At 42.7% G+C, this 17,967-nt stretch overlaps 1 protein-coding gene across 1 annotated transcript in view; it reads right to left on the bottom strand.

Annotated features, from left to right (window-relative positions):
- znf652 (zinc finger protein 652) overlaps positions 1–16,584 on the bottom strand; it is a 108,175-nt gene extending 91,591 nt beyond the window's left edge. The window contains 2 exon segments of the mRNA XM_041217594.1: positions 14,030–14,164; positions 16,481–16,584. Of these exon segments, the coding sequence (XP_041073528.1) occupies positions 14,030–14,065 (36 nt within the window). The 5' untranslated portion in view covers positions 14,066–14,164; positions 16,481–16,584.
- Positions 16,585–17,967: the final 1,383 nt, after the last annotated feature.

Below are 17,967 nucleotides of genomic sequence, written 5' to 3'. Positions count from 1 at the left end.
GCATTCTCCCTTCCTCCGAACACCTTGTTTCCAGCCACAATAATTTGGCTTTGTTGTGCGTGCTGTGCTCTTGTTGCATAATTGCATCGAGTAAGTCCATTGTGGTTCAAAATTCACGGATGCAGGTATTTGCGAACACGCACTCCGATTTTTACAGAAAGTGCATTCCAAGTGCACTCATACTGTCCAATATTTTCAAACTTGTGGCTCAGCACTGCAAGCACGTAATAGTAAATCGCAGCATGTGTCATAGTCGACAAAAGACACGTACAATCATTAAAACTACTGGTCCCGATTTGAACGCGTTGTAACTTAATATACTTTTAAACCAAGCGCCTCCTTTTCTCACAGTTATCTGGCAACTACCCCAGTTTTGTTCAATTTGAACATTTCCATTTATCTAAACAGCCAGCCAGTTCTTTACATTTACCACGTCTGTTCGTGTGCAGATTTCTTTTGAAAACAAAGATTTACTGAATTTGTTATCCAATTTGAAACCTGCCGCTTTACTTTAAAAATATTTGCCATCAAACAATGCACTTTACACTCTTACTGTATCGCATTCAGACGGGTGAGCCGATATTGATCTAAAAATCTGAGCTAAAACGCGTTTGTTTACTTTTGACTCAAACCAACAATGTAAAACCACTTTTAGAGAAATACTCACTGGTAACCGTGAACAAAACACAGCCGTGTTGTTTAATCGTAGTCTTTTTCACAAACTGTATTTTGTAATTTAGGAACCGTCCCTTGCACGTTTGTCACAAACGTATAGAAAGGACCATCCCACTAGAGGAAAAAAAAGTTGTAGCATATGCACCTTGACATTAAAATTTAGGGTTTAAAAACAAATGTGGCATTTTAAAATCTAAGACATATGCATTTTAACAAAGCGGCGGAAGTTTAAAAAATTGCGCTCCAGGAAACCTCGCTTACAATTAGAGTTGCCTTTATTCTCTGCACATCCTTTCTTGCAAGCCTGGCCAATAAATTTAGTTATCATATTGTTGGCAACGTTCATCCTTGAAGGATAGAGTTGGGACTACTGCATTATACAGAACTTGACATATATTTTCTCCAATATAATCTTTGACAAGTCACAAAGTCAAAAGTTTTACCTCGTTTGAGGATCTCTGAGTGGATCGCTGAAAAACTCTGAGCGGATCTTTATTTAACAGAAGGAAGCCAGGGTTTGTGATGGTTTTCGTACATTGATTGATATTCCCCATATGTGGGCTGACCTCGTAGTCATGCTTAACCAGAAAAGCTATATTTATATATTTATATCACTCATGAGGGATGGGCGGTGATGAAACGGGGTTTCCATGGGTTCTGCAGCCTCAGACACCCATTCTTGTAGGTGTTATCACCACCTGCCAAACTGATGGATGACAAAAGCATAATTTCAACTGCTACCGTTCCATTCTTGTCAAATTACTTTTTCAGTAGAAAACTGTATCCATTTCACAGGATTGTGCTGTAAAATATTGCTTGGAACTTTCTGCCATTTTCTCACTTTAAATTATTTTCTTCCTCTTTTAGGTCCACTATTGTGACTATTCTCAGATCTCTGTCAACGTTGTCCTAAAACCTGTCTGTGACATATTTTTGCTGTCAAACCTAGATAACGACAACTATTTTCACATTCCCCGTTTTTCCAAATTTTAGCAGTATTAATGTCAAGCAACGCTAAAAATTAACAGTAACCAGAAAAAATTGCACACAATCCATTTAATGCAGAACTTGGGCCATCATGAAGCAAGTGAACAATGATGAATTTCAGGTGCTTTCATGTACGTGCTGGGTACCAGTAACACAAAATGGTGTTCAGTGCTGTAATCAATATCAGGGCTCACAAGAAATTTTCACAATATTAGATCCCTCACAGCATTGCTCATAGTGCCAGATGTAGGAGAACAGAACAGGGCTGGCTTTTCTCTTATTACCTTCCCGCATCTATTTTTTTCACTTCTTCCTCATTCCTCGCCCCACTTCACAATCCCACCGACAACTTCACTGATATCAGGTATTTACCATAAGAGGAATTCATATCTCTTTACGCCTGGCACTATGAGCAATGCTGTGAGGGATTTAATATTGTGAAAATTTCTTGTGAGCCCTAATATTGATTACAGCACTGAACACCATTTTGTGTTACTGGTACCCAGCACGTACATGAAAGCACCTGAAATTCATCATTGTTCACTTGCTTCATGATGGTCCAAGTTCTGCATTAAATGCATTGTGTGCAATTTTTTTTCTGGTTACTGTTGATTTTTAGCTTTGCTTGACATTAATGCTGCTAAAACTTGGAAAAATGGGGAATGTGAAAATAGTTGTCTTATCTAGGTTTGACAGCAAAAAAATGTCACAGACAGCTGTGCTTCATGTAGAGGCTTCACTTTAATATATTTATTTTTGCTAATGACACAATACACAAAGTAATCTAGGTATAGATGTCTCCAAATTTGGAGTATGGTGCACAGTTCTGGTCTCTATATTATGTAAAGGATATAGAGACATTGATGAGTGTGGAAAAGGATTCATAAGGATGACAACAGAACTGAGAGGATTTACTTAGTGGGAAAAGTGATCAGGCTGGGAACCTTTCCTTTAGATAAAATAGAGGCTGAATAGTGACTTTTAGAGGTCCTTAGGATGATGAAAGGATTTGATAGGATAGACCTAAATATAAGGCTTTCTCTTAGGAGGCAGTCCAAAACTAAAGGTCATAAAAATAATAAGGTCACTAATAAATCTAATAGGAAATTCAGGTGAAGTGTCTTTACCCAAAGAGTAATATGAATGCGGAATGCACTACTGCAAGTTACAGAATTATTACAGGTCTCTAGCATCCCAAAAGTTCAGTGCGGATTTTTTTTTTCATTTTAGACTATAATAAACCAAGCAGTATATAGAACCTTAATAAAACAAAGGCATTTTTGTGTAATGCTTTCTTATAAAATATAGAAAGATACATCATAATTGATTTAAATAAGCCATTTAAAGTTCAATTGAATAACAATTTGTATTGACATAGTGCCATTAACATTTTAAGCATACCAAAGCATTTCACAGAAGCAAAAACCAGACAAAAATTGGCATTGATCCAAAGAAGGAAATATTAGGAAAGTGACCAAAAATTTGGTCAGAGAGATAGGTTTTAAGGAATGTGTTAATCCAGAAGGGAGAGGTGGGACAGTTTAGAGAGGGAATTGCAGAGCGTGCAGCCTAGATGACTGAAGGCATACCACCATGGCGGGGTGAAGGAAATGGAGTATATGCAAGAAGTCAGAGTTTGAAGAATGAGGTTCTTGGAGGATTGTAGCACGGCAGACAAGGCTTCATTATTAATCCATCACTACTTGTCCTTAAGAAGGTAGTGTACCATCTCAACTGCTGTCGTCATTGTGGTCATGATGCTCCCTTAATGGTACAGGGTATGTATTTCTAAGATATTGACCCAGCAATGGTGAAGCAGCAGTGATATTTGCCCCAGCTGAAATGGAGTGTAACTCGGATCTGATGCTGTTCCCTCAATATTGGCACTCTTGCCATACTCACAGGTAGAGGTTGGAGGGGCAGAGTTGCTGCCAAAGTAATCTTGGCGAATTGCTGCAGTGGATCCAGTTGGTAATGCAGCCAGTGTACTGGTGACAAGTGGGAGTTGATTTTGTTTTATGAGCATGAACCACATATTCAGACATATGTAAAAGAACATTCTTCTTAGGTAGCTGTACAATGGCTATAAGACATAGAGAAAGGCCTTCCTTCTGGCTGGATATTTTGAAAACACTAAAAATATTGTGAAATCTAATAAAATTTCTATATATTGAAAGTCAATTGACCCCAATTTCAGGTAATATTACCTGAACATTCCAAACACGTTCATGAGCTTCTTATGCAGTTGAACCCATGGTATTCATAAATTAACCAGAGAATCTTGGCTACCTGGAGGTGATTTTAAGTCAGAAATCTTTTAAGAGTTCAGGTATGTCATCAATTATCAGAACATATCATGGAAAGTTTATAATCATCATCTGAATGCTGAGATGGGATCAGAGAACTAAATTAAAATGAACTAGAATACTGTGATAAGTTCATAGAGTATGTGTTCATTTCTGTTCTCCACTTAAATAGAAAATGAAGGCACTGGAGAAGTTTCAAATCTAATTGGCATGGATGATACCAGAACTGAGAGGTTTTAAATATCATGAGGCACTGAACAGGCAGGGACACTTTTTTCTCTAGTAAAGCAAAGGCTGAGATATGACCTGAGAGTGGTCTTGAAAATGACAAAGGAGCTTGATAGAGTAGACATAGAGAAGATGTTTCACTTACGTAAGAGTTTAAACCTAGTGACCACAAATGTAACATAATTGACAATAAATCCAATAAGGACAATTTAGGTGCCCTGGGGGTATAGTTCAGTTGTAGAGCATTTGACTACAGATTACATAGTCCCTAGTTCAAATCTAGATGCCCCTTCACTGTTGTATATGTTTTAAAGTGCCACATGAAAGGCTGGTTAACAAAATTGAGGCTCTTGGAATAAGAGGGTCAGTGCCAGCTTGGATAAAAGGATTGGTTTAAGGATAGAAAACAGCAAGTTGTGGTTGTTTTTCAGGCCAGAGGATGGTAGACAGCGGTGTTTCCCAAGGGTTAGTGCTGTTTTTTTGATATATATAAATGACTTGGATATTGGATACTGAGGAAAATGTCAAAATTTGTTGATTATATCAAACTTGGAGGTGTGGCAAGAAGTGAGGATGATATTAATTGGCTGCAACAGGACATAGATAGGCTAGCAGAATGGGCATATAAGTGACAGACGGAATTTAATCCCAATAAGTGTGAGGTGATGCATTTTGGAAAAAGAAATAGGGAAAGGCAATATCAACTTAATGGCATACTTCTAAGAGTGTGCAGGGACAGGGGGACCTGGGAGTTCATGTGCATACGTTTTTAAAGGCAGCAGGACATAATGAGAGCGTAATTAGCAAAGCATATGGTATCTTGGATTTCATAAATAGAAGCATTGAGAGCAAAATCAGGGAAGTTATGCTGAACCTTCAGAAAGCCCTGGTTAGGCCAGAGCTAAGCATTGGGTCAAGATTTGGCCACCACACTTTAGGGAGGATGTGAGGGTTCTTGAAGGGATGCAGAGAAGATTTATCAGAAATGTTCAAGGATTGAGAGATTTCAGCTACAGAGTTAGGTTGGAGAAGCTGGGGTTATTTTCCTCAGAACAAAGGAGATTGAGGGGAAATTATGAAATGTTTTATATGGTAGACAAAGAAAAGCTGTTCCCATTACAAAGACTAGGGGCAGAATTTTCCACGCCAGTGGTGGCAAGTGTGATAGGTGGTGTGAGCGGGCAATATGGCGCGATTGATTTCATGACGGTGGGAAGGCAGGTCGCAATTGTCCGTTCAGCCCATTTAGCTGGGGGGGCCACATTTCCCACCATCGGTTGTCGGGAACCTCATTGAAATATGTCAGTATATCATGATCAGGCCATCCTGCCAGGCTCTTGCACCCCTGCTGGATCGTCCGTCCACATTGGCAGGAAAGCATGCCGACATGTTTCACAAGAGCACAAAAGCTCTCAGCAGCCTGCACTTTGGGTGAACTGGAGGTGAGTGCACAGCAATGTCCTGCGGAGCTCACCAGGGTCACCTGTTGCTTTTAAGGCTTCAGGGGTGCTGAGGAGTCGGGGTTAAGTGCCACCCTGCCCTGGAGGTGACTTTTGAGGGTGAGGGGGAGCAGGGAGCATCTGCAGCCTTGCTGTTGAGGCGACTGGTGGCGGGAGCGGGATGGTGGTTAAGGGCAGCCCTACCTCTGAGGCGACAAGTGGTGGGGGGATGGGAGTTGGGGCAAGGGCAGCCCTGCCATTGAATATAGCACTCAAGCATTTGGGCAAGGAGGGTAGGGTGGCCACCCATTCGGGAAACCTGTAACAAGTGACCATTCCTCTGCAACTGAGACAGTTCAGGCGCAGCCACATTGATATGATTGGGGTTGGGCTCCAAACTTACCTGCCCACTCAAGGATTGCGGAGGTATCAAAGTGCCACCAAGTTCTCCACAGGGACATGGAGGGCATCCAATGCCAGTGGCTATGAAAGAGATCGTGGCACTCAATTTCTATGCCAGTTGCTTCTACCAGGGCTCCACAGGTGACCTCTGTGGGATCTCACAAGCCTCCACCCACAAATGCATCCATGAGGTCACAGATGCCACCTTTGCGAGGACACACAGCTTTGTGCATTTCGCCTGGGACCAGGAGAGCCAGGATGCAAGAGCAATTGGATTCGCCCAGATCTCAGGTTTCCCGCAGGTGCAGGGTGTAATTGACTGCACTCATGTGGTGCTCAGATCTCTGTCACAACACAAGGTGGACTACATCAGCTGCAAGGGCTTCCATTCGCTGAATATGCAGCTGATGTGCGACCACCAGAACTGCATCCTGCAGGTGTGTGCACGGTTTCCAGGACGCCTACATCTTCAGTCGGTCACAGATCTCTGGAGTCTTCCTGCATAGAAACTGCAGGGATGGCTCCTTGGGAACAAGGGCTACCCGCAGAGGCTGAAGCTGATGAAACGCGTGTGGCGGCCTCAGACTGCAGCAGGGTGATGGTATAATGATGCTGATGCTGCAACTCACAACTTGGTGGAGCAGACCATTGGGATGCTGAAGATGAGGTTCTGGTGCCTGGACTGGTCTGTGGAGCCCTGCAATATAGTCCGCAGAGGGTGTCGCACATCGTCATTGTCTGCTTCAGCCTTTACAACCTGCCGCTCCAATGGAGAGACAAGCTGGCTGAGGAGGAGATGGAGGAGCTGCACATCCTCCTCCTGATGAGGAGGATGCCAACAGGGATGAGAGTGAACAGATCCTCAGAAGTGACGATGATGGGGATGAGGTCCTCACTCTGGCTATATGAGACGTGCGCTCAGGAGGCCCTCGTGGCTGTTAGATTTGTAGAGAATAATGATGACATGCAGTGGGGTGACGCCACAGTTCCTCACATTGTATTTGTGAATGTTTGACTCCAGTCTGGCTTAAGGCAGCACGCATACCCTCTGTGAGAATGCTCCTGTCATGAAGGCACGGTGGAGGCCCTAATAATCATGGTTGCAGCCCATCCTGCAGCTAGAGCAGGGGTACAGGATATCCCAGCGGGCCTCCATGGCATCCAAAAGTCACTCAAAAGACTTGTCATTAAACTGGGGGTCTGCAGTCTTCTTCAGTTTCAGGGCCGTTTCTTCTGTGCAGCAGTGATGAGCAGGAAGCAATGAGATGTGTGCATGTGGACTTTAAACATGGCGTCCGGTGTGATGCAGGCGGGCGAATGAAAGCCCACCCGCCATGGAAACGGTGTGTTTCCCAGGAGTGCCTGAGTAACGAGACGGGTTGGGACGACATGGTGTGAAAACCCACCATTGCGGCCGGCAGGTAAAATGTCATTACAGCACTTAGTGTAAATTTGGGAAAACTCCACCCTATGATTCATAGATTTAAGCATCTGGGCAAGAGTTGCAGGGGGGATGTAGGGAGAACTTTTTTATGCAGTGAGTGGCAATGACCTGGAATCACTGTCTACACGGGTGGTAGAAGCAGAGACGATGAATGATTTCAAAAGGTAATTGGATGGGCACTGGAGGGAAATATACTTGCAGTGCTAACAGGATTGAACGGGACAGTGGGATTGACTGGGTTGTGCTAAAGAGAGCTGGCATGGACTTGGTGGCCCAAATGGTCTCCATCTATGCTGTAATGACTCAACTCTATGACTCCTTGCTCAGAGAATGGTTAGGATGTAGAATTCATTACCGTATGGAGTGTTTGAGGTAAATAGCGTAGATGCTTTTAAGGGAAAGCCAGGTAAGTACATGAGAAAACAAGGAGCAGATAGATATATTGATAGGCTGAGATGAATTAAGGTAGGAGAAAGCTTATGTGGAGCATAAACACTGACAGAGACCAGTTGGACCAACTAGCCTGTTTCTCTGCTGTATACTATGTAGCACGATGTAGGCTCACTCCAGAGGATACCCTTTTATTATATAATAATACATAGTATTAAGTTTGTCAGAATTTTATTTATTATTGAGCCAGATTTTACTTTTCTGTTGATAGTAGTTGCTGTCAGTTAGTGAAAAGCTGACTGTGTCATTGATCTGATGATGATGTCCGCACTGCAAGTTTGCCTAGTGATAAGACGCACATATTGTGATGCTAATAACTGCCAAAGGAAGTCAATTGACATGAAAGATCTTTGAAATTGATCAAATACCCCATACAGACAAGTGACACAATATGCCAGAATGTGCAATTTTGTTGAAAATTTGCACAATGAAGGATTTGGATATTTTAATTAATTGCATCTATCATATTCTTGGTCTCGTGCTAAAACAGAATATTCACTTGGTCTGCTGAGGTAAGGAAAACTCTATTGAGAAACATCTTATTGTGCCATCACCTTGCCATGAGGTCTACAAGAGAGAGCAAGATCATGCATCACTTCCTGTTATGACATAGTGTCTCATTAGAATGCCTCGCAGTTAGAATTAACTCATCATCTCCCTCCAAGTCTCTGATTCTCCCCTTTATAGTACATTTACCCCCAAGTCTCTGACGTCAATTTCTTGTTTATAGAGACAACTGCTATGGCGGTTTCACGAGACTACCTGATAGGGTCCTCTGCTCCTTTGGAGGAGATTGGGGATTTGAGTCCTGTGGTTGATCTTTCAGACTGCTGGGCAGAAGGAGAATTTGTAGACAACTCAGGTTCACCAATCTGGTTGTCACCTGGATCTCTCAATGAAAGCAGAATCTCTGGTCTCTTTGGTTGGGTAGATGACTGCTTCAACTGTGTAGGAGATTGTTTCTGCATGGATAGTAGTGCACGTCTGTTCTGTCTCACTGTGCCGTTTTTGGTTTGAATGAGGTAGGCCCATGGATGCGGTGTCTGTTCAACCACTTGCCCATAGTGAACTTGGTCTTCGATCCAAACTGGCTCTCCTGATTGGAGGTATGGCAGGTTCTGTGCTTTGTAACACTTGTCATAGGTCCACATTTGGCTGAACAATACTCATCCTCTTTCTCCCTCATCTTCAGCTTGTACACATGACATGAGTGTGTGAGGGAGAATAGGGAGTTGAATTCTCAGTCTTCTTCGCATGAGGAGTTCACATGGTGCTAAACCATTTTGACTTGTACACGTGGCATGAGTGTGTGTGGAAGTACAGTGAGTTGAGTTCTCAGTCTTCTTCCCATGAGGAATTCGTATGGTGCTAGACCATTTTGGAGTGGAGTTGAATGATAGCTCAAAAGTGTAAGTTGGATGTCATTGTTCTTCTTTAGCAATTCTTTAACTGTTGCACTCCTCTTTCCCTTTGGTTTGAGGGTATCTTGGTGATCTGGTAGTATGGACAAATCCAGATGATGCTATGAGCTCTTTAAAGTATTCATTGACAAACTGTGGCCTATTGTCTGAGATTACAATGTCTGGGATTCCAAAAATCTCCTTCAATGATGTAATCACTGCTTCAGAAGTGTGATCTTGCAGTTGCTTGACTTCTATCCATCTGGACGAGTAGTTTACTATGATCAAGAACATTTCACCTTGTGTTTGAAGAGGTTCATCCCAAGAGGTCCATCCCATGATTATGATGGAAAGGAAGATGACATCAATGGTTCTCTTGTCTCCTGAGAATAAATAGCACAAGTAATACACTTTGGTATCATATTTTCCGATGACTTTGAGAAACCTGGCCACCAAATAGAATGTCTTGTTCTAGTTCAACATTTTGTGATGTCCAAATGTCCTTGGTGCAATCACAGAATCAAAGAATCTCAGAATTGTTACGGTGCAGAAGGAGGCCATTTGGCCCATCATGTCTGCACTGGCTGTCTGAGCATTTTAATTTAGTGCCAATCTCCTGCCTTTTCCCGTAACCCTACACTTTGTTTCTATTTAAGTAATCGTCCAATGCCTTCTTGAATGCCTCAGTCGAACCTGCCTCCACCACGCTTCCAGGCAGTGCATTCCAAACCTAACTACTCACTGTGTGAAAAAGATTTTTCTCACCTCACATTTGCTTCATTTGCAAACACTTTAAAACTGTGCCCTCTGGTTCTTGATCCATTTACGAGCGGGAACAGTTTCTCCCTATCTACTCTATCCAGACCCCTTATGATTTTGAAAAGTTCTATCAAGTCTCCTCTTAGCCTTCTCCTCTCCAACGAAAACAGTCCCAACTTCTCCAATCTTTCATCATAACTGAAGTGTCTCATCCCTGGAACCATTCTTGTAAACCTCTTCTGCACTCTCTCCAATGCGTTCATATTCTTCCTATAATGTGGCACCCAGAACTGTACACAATACTCCCGCTGAGGTGTAACCAGTGTTTTATAGAAGTTCATCACCTCCCTGCTCTTATACTCTATGCCCCTATTAATGAAGCCTAGAATACTGTATACTTTAGAATCAGCTTTCTCTATCTGTTCTGCCACCTTTAATAACTTATGTACATATACACCCAGGTCTCTGCTCCTGCACACCCTTTAGAATAGTATCCTTTATTTTATACTGTCTCTCCATTTTCTTTGTACCAACAAGCATCACCTCACACTCCTCTGCATTGAACTTCATCTGCCACTTATCTGCTCACTCCACCAAATGTGCCAATGTCCTTTTGAAATTCTACGCTGTCCTCCTCACAGTTTACAATACTCCCCAGTTTTGTGTCAATCACAAACTTTGAAATTGTCCCCTGCACACTAAGATCTAGATAATTTATATATATATCAGGAAAAGCAAGAGTCCCAATACCAACCCCTTGGGACCTCCACTACAAACCTTCTTCCAGTCTGAAAAATACCCATTAATCATTACTGTCTGTTTCCTATCCCTCAGCCAATTTTGTATCCACATTGCTACTGTTCCTTTTATTTCATGGCCTATAACTTTCCTCACAAGTCCATTGAGTGGCAGTGTATCGAATGCTTTTTGGAAGTCCATACACACATTAATGGCCTTTCCCTCATCAACCATCTCTGTTACCTCTTCTAAAATCTCCAGCAGGTTAGTTGGACATGATTTTCCTTTAACAAATCCATGCTTGGGCTCTTCCGAATCAATCCACATTTTTCCATCTGACAATTAATTCTATCCCAAATAATTGTTTCTAGAAGTTTCCCCACCACCGAAGTTAAACTGACTGGTCTGAAATTGAAGGGCAGATCTTTACAATCTTTTTGAACAAGGGGGTAACATTTGCAATTCTCCAGTCCTCCCCCGAATCCAGGGAACATTGAAAGATTATTGCCAGTGCCTCTGAAATTTCCACTCTCACTTCCTTCAATATCCTTGGATGCATCTCATCCAGTCCCGGTGCCTTATCAACTTTAAGTACTGACAACTTATTCAATACCTCCTCCTTGTCGATTTTAAACCCTTCTAGTGACTGTTTCCTCCTCTGTCAGCATGACCTGGGCAGCATCTACCTCGTAGGTAAAGACAGATGCAAAGTATTCATTTAACACCTCAGCCATGCCTCTTGCCTCTATGTGTAAATCCCCTTTTTGTCCTTAATTGGCCCTACTTCTCCTTCTACCATCCTTTTACTATTGATGCGCTTATAGAATACTTTGGGATTTCCTTTTATGTTGGCTGCCAGTCGTTTTTCATAATCGCTCTTTGCTTCTAGTATTAGCTTTTTCACATCCCTTCTGAACCTTCTGTATTCAGTTTGGCTGTCAATTGTATTTGCTACCTGACACCTGTTGTAAGCACAATTTTTCTTCTTTAACTTAATTTCTATCTCCTTTGTCATCCAGGGAGCTCTGGATTTGTTTGTCCAGCCTTCCCTTTTGACTGTGCTCAAACCATCTCCTCTTTGAAGGAGGCCCATTGTTCAGCTACTGTTTTCCCGCCAAACTTTGGTTCCAGTCTATCCAGCCCAGCTCTGTTCTTGCCCCATTGAAGTCCACTCCCTACCAGTTGATTATTCTTACTCTGGATTGACCAATATTCTTTTTCATCGGCATCCTAAGCCTTATGATACAATGATCACTGTCCCCTAAATGTTCCCCCATTGTCACTTGATCTACTTGGCCCACCTCATTCCTAAGAACCAGGTCTAGCAGTGCCTCCTTTCTTGTTGGACTGGACACGTGCTGCTGTAGGAAATTCTCCTGAACACAATCTAGGAACACTTGTCCCTCACTGCCCCTTACACTACTACAATCCCAGTTAATACATGGGTAATTAAAGTCCCCCATTATAACTACTCTATGATGTTTACACCTCTCTGTAATTTCCTTGCAGAATTGGTCCTGTATATCCTTCCCACCAGCTGGTGGTCAATATATTACACCGAGCAATGTAATTTCGCCCTTGTTATTCCTTAGCTCTAGCCAAGTATATTCTGTCCTTGAATCCCCTGACAAATCCTTCTTCTCCAGTACTGCAATGCTCTCCTTAATGTTACATTTTAGACTGATGAACATCAATACATCTTTACATGCTGCTGGCATCAATAGATGCAGATTATGGTCATGTTCTTGCTTTGTTCTTCCCACAATGGCAATATCATCTGCAATACAGATGCATCCTGCAACAGTGCATGTAACGCGGTCAAAGTGAGCTTGAAAGAGGCCCTGGCTAACGGACAGCCTGAAAGGAAGCCATTGAAAACAGTATTGTCCAAATGGGGTACGAAATGTATTGAGCTCTTGGGAGTTCTCCACGAGATGTACTGACCAGTAACCATGCTTAGCATCAAGATTCGAGAAGAATTTTGCACCTGAAAATCTCAAACTTAATGTGGATATTTTGTAAGGACCATGTTTCAAAGCTGCTTTTAAACATCGTGGATTGAGGCAAACTCTCAATGATCCATCCTTCTTTATGACACAGGTGATTGAACTGCACCAATCTGTGCTTTCTTATACTCTTCTAATGATGCTGCCTTTCTCCATTTTGTCTAGTTCGACCTTCAATTTGTCTTGTATGTGGATGCTGATCTTATGTGGTGGGTCAGTTGATGGACTTGTATTCTCCTGAAAGTGCAATATTGCAGCTCCCTTGAAACTGCCAATTGTGTCGAAACAGTCTGGATATTTTGATGTCAGGTCGTGAACTGAGGTGATAGAAATAGTTTCTGAGGTTGATCTGCCCTTTGTCCTCTGACTAATTCCATGGATAATTACTAGTGTGGGGTCACGGCATGCCAGGACACTTGCAATTGCTGGGCCTTTAGCTTCCACAATGTAGAACCTCTGTGACACCCAGGAGGATTGATTGTACTGGCTTTCGAGGACTACGAATTCTACACATGGAGTTCGTGAAACGTCATACTCTGAAGGTTTCACAGTAGTAGGTTTCCCAAGGTCTTCCATGTCTGTGGATACGTCTTTTAGGATTTGGCACTTGCCGCTGTGTCAATCTTGGCCAATAACAAATAGTTACCAAATTTCTTAAGACATATAATTGGAATCTTGGCAAACACTTCATAAGGTGTGATAGGGGAGGGGAAGGTGGTGGCAGCGTAGTGGCATTGTTGCTGGACTAGTAATCCCGAGACCCAGGGTAATGCTCTGGGGACCCAGGTTCAAATCCCACCACAGCAGAGGGTTGAATTTGGATTCAATAAAAGGAATTAAAATTCTAATGATGACCATGAAACTATTGTTGATTGTTGTAAAGACACATCTGGTTCACCAATCCCCTTTAGCAAAGGAAGCAAATCTGCTGTTCTTACCTGGTCTGGTGTGCATGTGACTCCAGGTCCACAGCATGTGGTTGACTCTTAAGTGCCCATCTGAAATGGTCTAGCAAGCCACTCAGTTGTATCAAACTGCTAAAAAATGTCTAAAAGGAATGGAACTAGGGCCCGGAAATGACTATGGCAAACTCAGCCCAGTTGACCCTGCAAAGTCCTCCTTAATAACATGTGAAGGCTTGTGCCAAAATTTGGAGAGCTGTCCCACAGACTAGTCAAGTAACAGTCATACTCACAGAACATGAGGCTTTGTCTCCACAAGGACTGTGCATTGGTCACTCCTACCGATGGACAGATGCAATTGCGACAGGCAGGTTAGTGAGTTTCTTCCTGCAACCTCTCTTACCACCGCTGATCACCAAGTTGTGTTACTATAATGATATAAGACACCAATTGCTCATAAGGGGTTGGGTAAATATGTGAGTTCATTTATTAAGAGTAAGCAGATGAGAACAGTTATACATGAGTATAAAGTTTGAAGACATCAGAGCTGTGTGTGCACTCTGCTTAAAGCAAAAGTGAAACTAAGAGTGGATTACATGACACATTTTCCTTCTAGTGATGTCATGCTGATATCCCTTAAAGGCATATTACAGCTGTGCTGATGTGATGCCGAAGGGTAGTCTGTTGAAACAAAATCTCCCAAATGGTGTAATGAAGGTTGTGAGCAACTTAGACTCTTCATTCAAGGGGTAGTTGCCAAAAAGCACTATTTGCATCTAGTTTCATGAAGCTTGAACTCTCCCAACTTTGCTAAGCCTTGGTCCACAGATGACATAGGATGAACTTTGCTTTCAACCTCTCTGTTCAGCTATGTAAGATCTTGGCAAATTCTGATCGATCCGTCAGATTTTAGCACTGGGACCATCCCCAAGCAGCAGGTGAAATAACCTCTTGCTTCAATATAGAGTCAATTTCCTTCTTAACCTTTGACAAAAATGGATGAAGAACTTTTTCTGGGTGTAAACAGACACACTAGCTTCATTTCAGGATGTACAGTGCCATGGTACGCTGTCTTCAGCATTCCTAAGTCCTGTGAATGGCTGTGGAAATTCAGCTGTGAAGTTTTTAGGCTGATCTTCTCGACTTTCCTGTTCCCCTACTCTGCAAATTGTAAGTAAGTCAGTACAGGCTTACTTGCCTAATAGTGAACAGCTCTTGTTCAGTGTCACGTGATGTTTTTTCCTTCCATTTTGAACGGTTGCACTCAGTTGTCCTATGACCTTGAGTTCTATACTTGCTGGCCCATGTTGTTTTTTGCATCATGGCTGAAGAGAACTTTTCTCCAAACACGGTTCAACATTAGAAAGAACCAAATATGCTGCACTTGTGCCTAACTTAAAGCATGTCTTGTTTCCCTCTGCTAGGATATCAGCACTCCGGTAGCTTCCACTTGGTTTCTGGATCCCTCCAAGGAAAGGCATCTTAATATTATTGATAAGTTCTATTTCATGTATCTTCCCACCGTTCAAAGGCCTCTCTTTTTGCTGATTCTGTAGAAGCTTCTTCCTGTGAAATATAACCTGAAAGTAACCCTTCTTTCTGTAAAATTGGCATTCGGGCCCTTTGATAGGACAATTTGCGCACCTGTGTTTTCTCCCACCACCCTGATTACAGTTAGCTGGGGCGATTGATGAATGCTCTGTTTGCCCCCTCAGCCTTTTAATGGTCATCTCTCTGCTTTTAAATTTAATATACTTTACTAATTCAGTCATTTTTGCGATATGGTTCTCCCTGTCACCCTGAATCACTGATTGATTTTGCTCCCTGACTTGATTTTGTCTGTTCAGTTGATTTTGCCTTTGTTAAGGTTAAATCATCCACTGACTGCAAGTGGTCAGACAATGCTTCATCCAAAACTCTTACAACAATTCTGTCCCTGATTAGTTCATCTTTTTAATCATCATATTCACAATTCTCAGTACATCTATACAGATTGTTGATAAATGTATAAATACTTTCCCTTGTCATTGGGCATGCTTGTTAAATTTAACCCGCTCGACTATGGTATTCTTTCACAGATTGAAGTTGGCATCGAGTGCTTTTATTACTTCACCATACTTAGCTTTTTCTTTGTCGATTCCTTGCCTGAATAGGATATCATCGGCATAGCTACCCATCGTGTATAACAGCATACTGACCTTCTCACTGCTCGACTTCGCCATGAAGCCCGATAAAGTGTGATACCTGGTAAATCTTCAGCTACACTTCTGCTTGATTAAGACCTGGCTCAAAGCTTTCTGGTAATGGCAGAGACTTTTCTATACTTGTTCTTTGACTTGCTGCCACCATATAATATTCTTGGTTACGCTAACACAGAATATTCACGCTGAGCTAAAGAAAACACTAACTTAATTGAGAAACATCTTACTGTGGCTTCATCTTGCCATGAGGTCTACAAGAGAGAGCAAGATCATGAGACATTGCATCGCTTCCTGTGATGATGTATACTGTCTCATTAGCATAATCACAGTTAGAATTAACCCCTTATACTACAGTCACTTTAAGCATGAGGAGACTGCCACCTTTCAATTATGAAAAAAGGCCACAATAACATCTCAAATGCAATACACAGATGTGAAATATATGTACAGTACAGGCATATATTGAAGTTAGCAAGAGAGCCTGACATCAATGATTTGATTCACAATTTAGACTTGAGCCCAATTGATAGTCAGTCTAATTACCTCAAGCATGTAGTCCATACAATGATTACGATGTCAGCGGGCAGGTGATTCTAAGCCTCGCTCGCACTATGTAAAATTGCAGACAGGTCAGGTGTTGTAACATGGCCTTGTCGCCCATTAGTAATAGGGTTGATCCGCAGACAACTTTCTAAGTGGAAACATTAGGTTTATTTACAATATAGCCAGCAGCAACTACACACATGCTTTCAACTTGATCTCTATCTCTACACTGACTGTGGAGGTAACCGGTGCTGCTAACTCATTGGTTTACGCAGATCATGTGATCTTACATCACAGGACTATTCTTAAAGGTACAGTCCGACATTTAACAAAGCCATAATTACTACATTAGGGTGGGTGGGAGGGCAGCAGGAAGGCCACCTGGGAATTTTACAGGTCTGCTGCCTGCAAACCTGCTGTTGGGGGACTGTAAAATTCTGCCTATGGAATTTATTCAGGATTTAAGCAGAGCAATTTTCTTGGAAGCCACCGACAGAGTAAAGAAGAAGGGAAAACAGCCCTGGGCTCACTCTCAGCATTAGCAAGCACACAGCTGTAACCGTGGCAACTTCCTTGCCCTGATTGCCCTTAAGCATTCTGGAATGTCAACAAAACAGGGGGAAAAAAAACTACAAAGACAACTTACAAAAACAACCTAGTCTTCAAAACAAACTTACACAAACACCACCTGAACAAAATCAAACAGGAACAGACCTTTCTATCAAAGCTATGGTGCAATAAACTAGGCCAGAATTTTGAGTTTGGCGGGCTGGTGCGGTCAGTGGGCCTGGGAGCAGGTGGGAAATGGCCCACTGCCTGCAATCAGCCCCCGATCGTGGCTCCCCAATGGTTGGGAAGGGGTGGTGGGGTGGGGTCTTGTCGGCCACTGGGTCCAAAGGCGACTTGGCGGCCGGTTTAAAACTGGCATAGTCAGGCTGTGGAAAGCTGCCGGCGAGGAAGACATCTTTGGTGTTGTCAGCAGGAGATTGAAAATTATGGATTCCAGACTGCAGGCAGGAGGGCAGGCTGGGTGAGCCCTTGGCCCCCGGTTTTCTGATGAGTGCCTGCCAGGAGGGACACCCTTGCCTTCAGGGATGGAAGGAGGAGGCCACTGCAACTTACAAAAAGAGTTTGGGAGGAGCTGGCAGTGCTGGTCAGCAGCTATGATGTTGTGTAACGCACCTGGATCCAGTGCTGCAAGAGGTTTAGTAACCTGCTGCACTCAGGATGGGTGAGTACTGGGTTGGATCAGTGTGCTGAAGTGTGGATCTCAGGGGTGTTAGAGTCTGAGTGCCAATTGTCAATGAAGCTGGAGTTAACCAAGGGGGTGAGCCCTGGCTGCTTGGACTGAGTGCCTTGTGGCTCGAGGGCCGTGACTTGGATCTGCCCTGCAAGGTGCTTCTCAGGTAGAGTTGGACAGGCTGCAATGGCGCTGCAGGTAGAGAGTGGGCTAATCAATGGTCATCTATTTTTTCAGGAGAAGACAG

Source organism: Carcharodon carcharias, chromosome 23 (genome assembly GCF_017639515.1).
Source record: "Carcharodon carcharias isolate sCarCar2 chromosome 23, sCarCar2.pri, whole genome shotgun sequence".
In the NCBI taxonomy this organism is placed as follows: domain Eukaryota; kingdom Metazoa; phylum Chordata; class Chondrichthyes; order Lamniformes; family Lamnidae; genus Carcharodon; species Carcharodon carcharias.
This window is presented reverse-complemented; position numbering and strand designations above follow the sequence as displayed.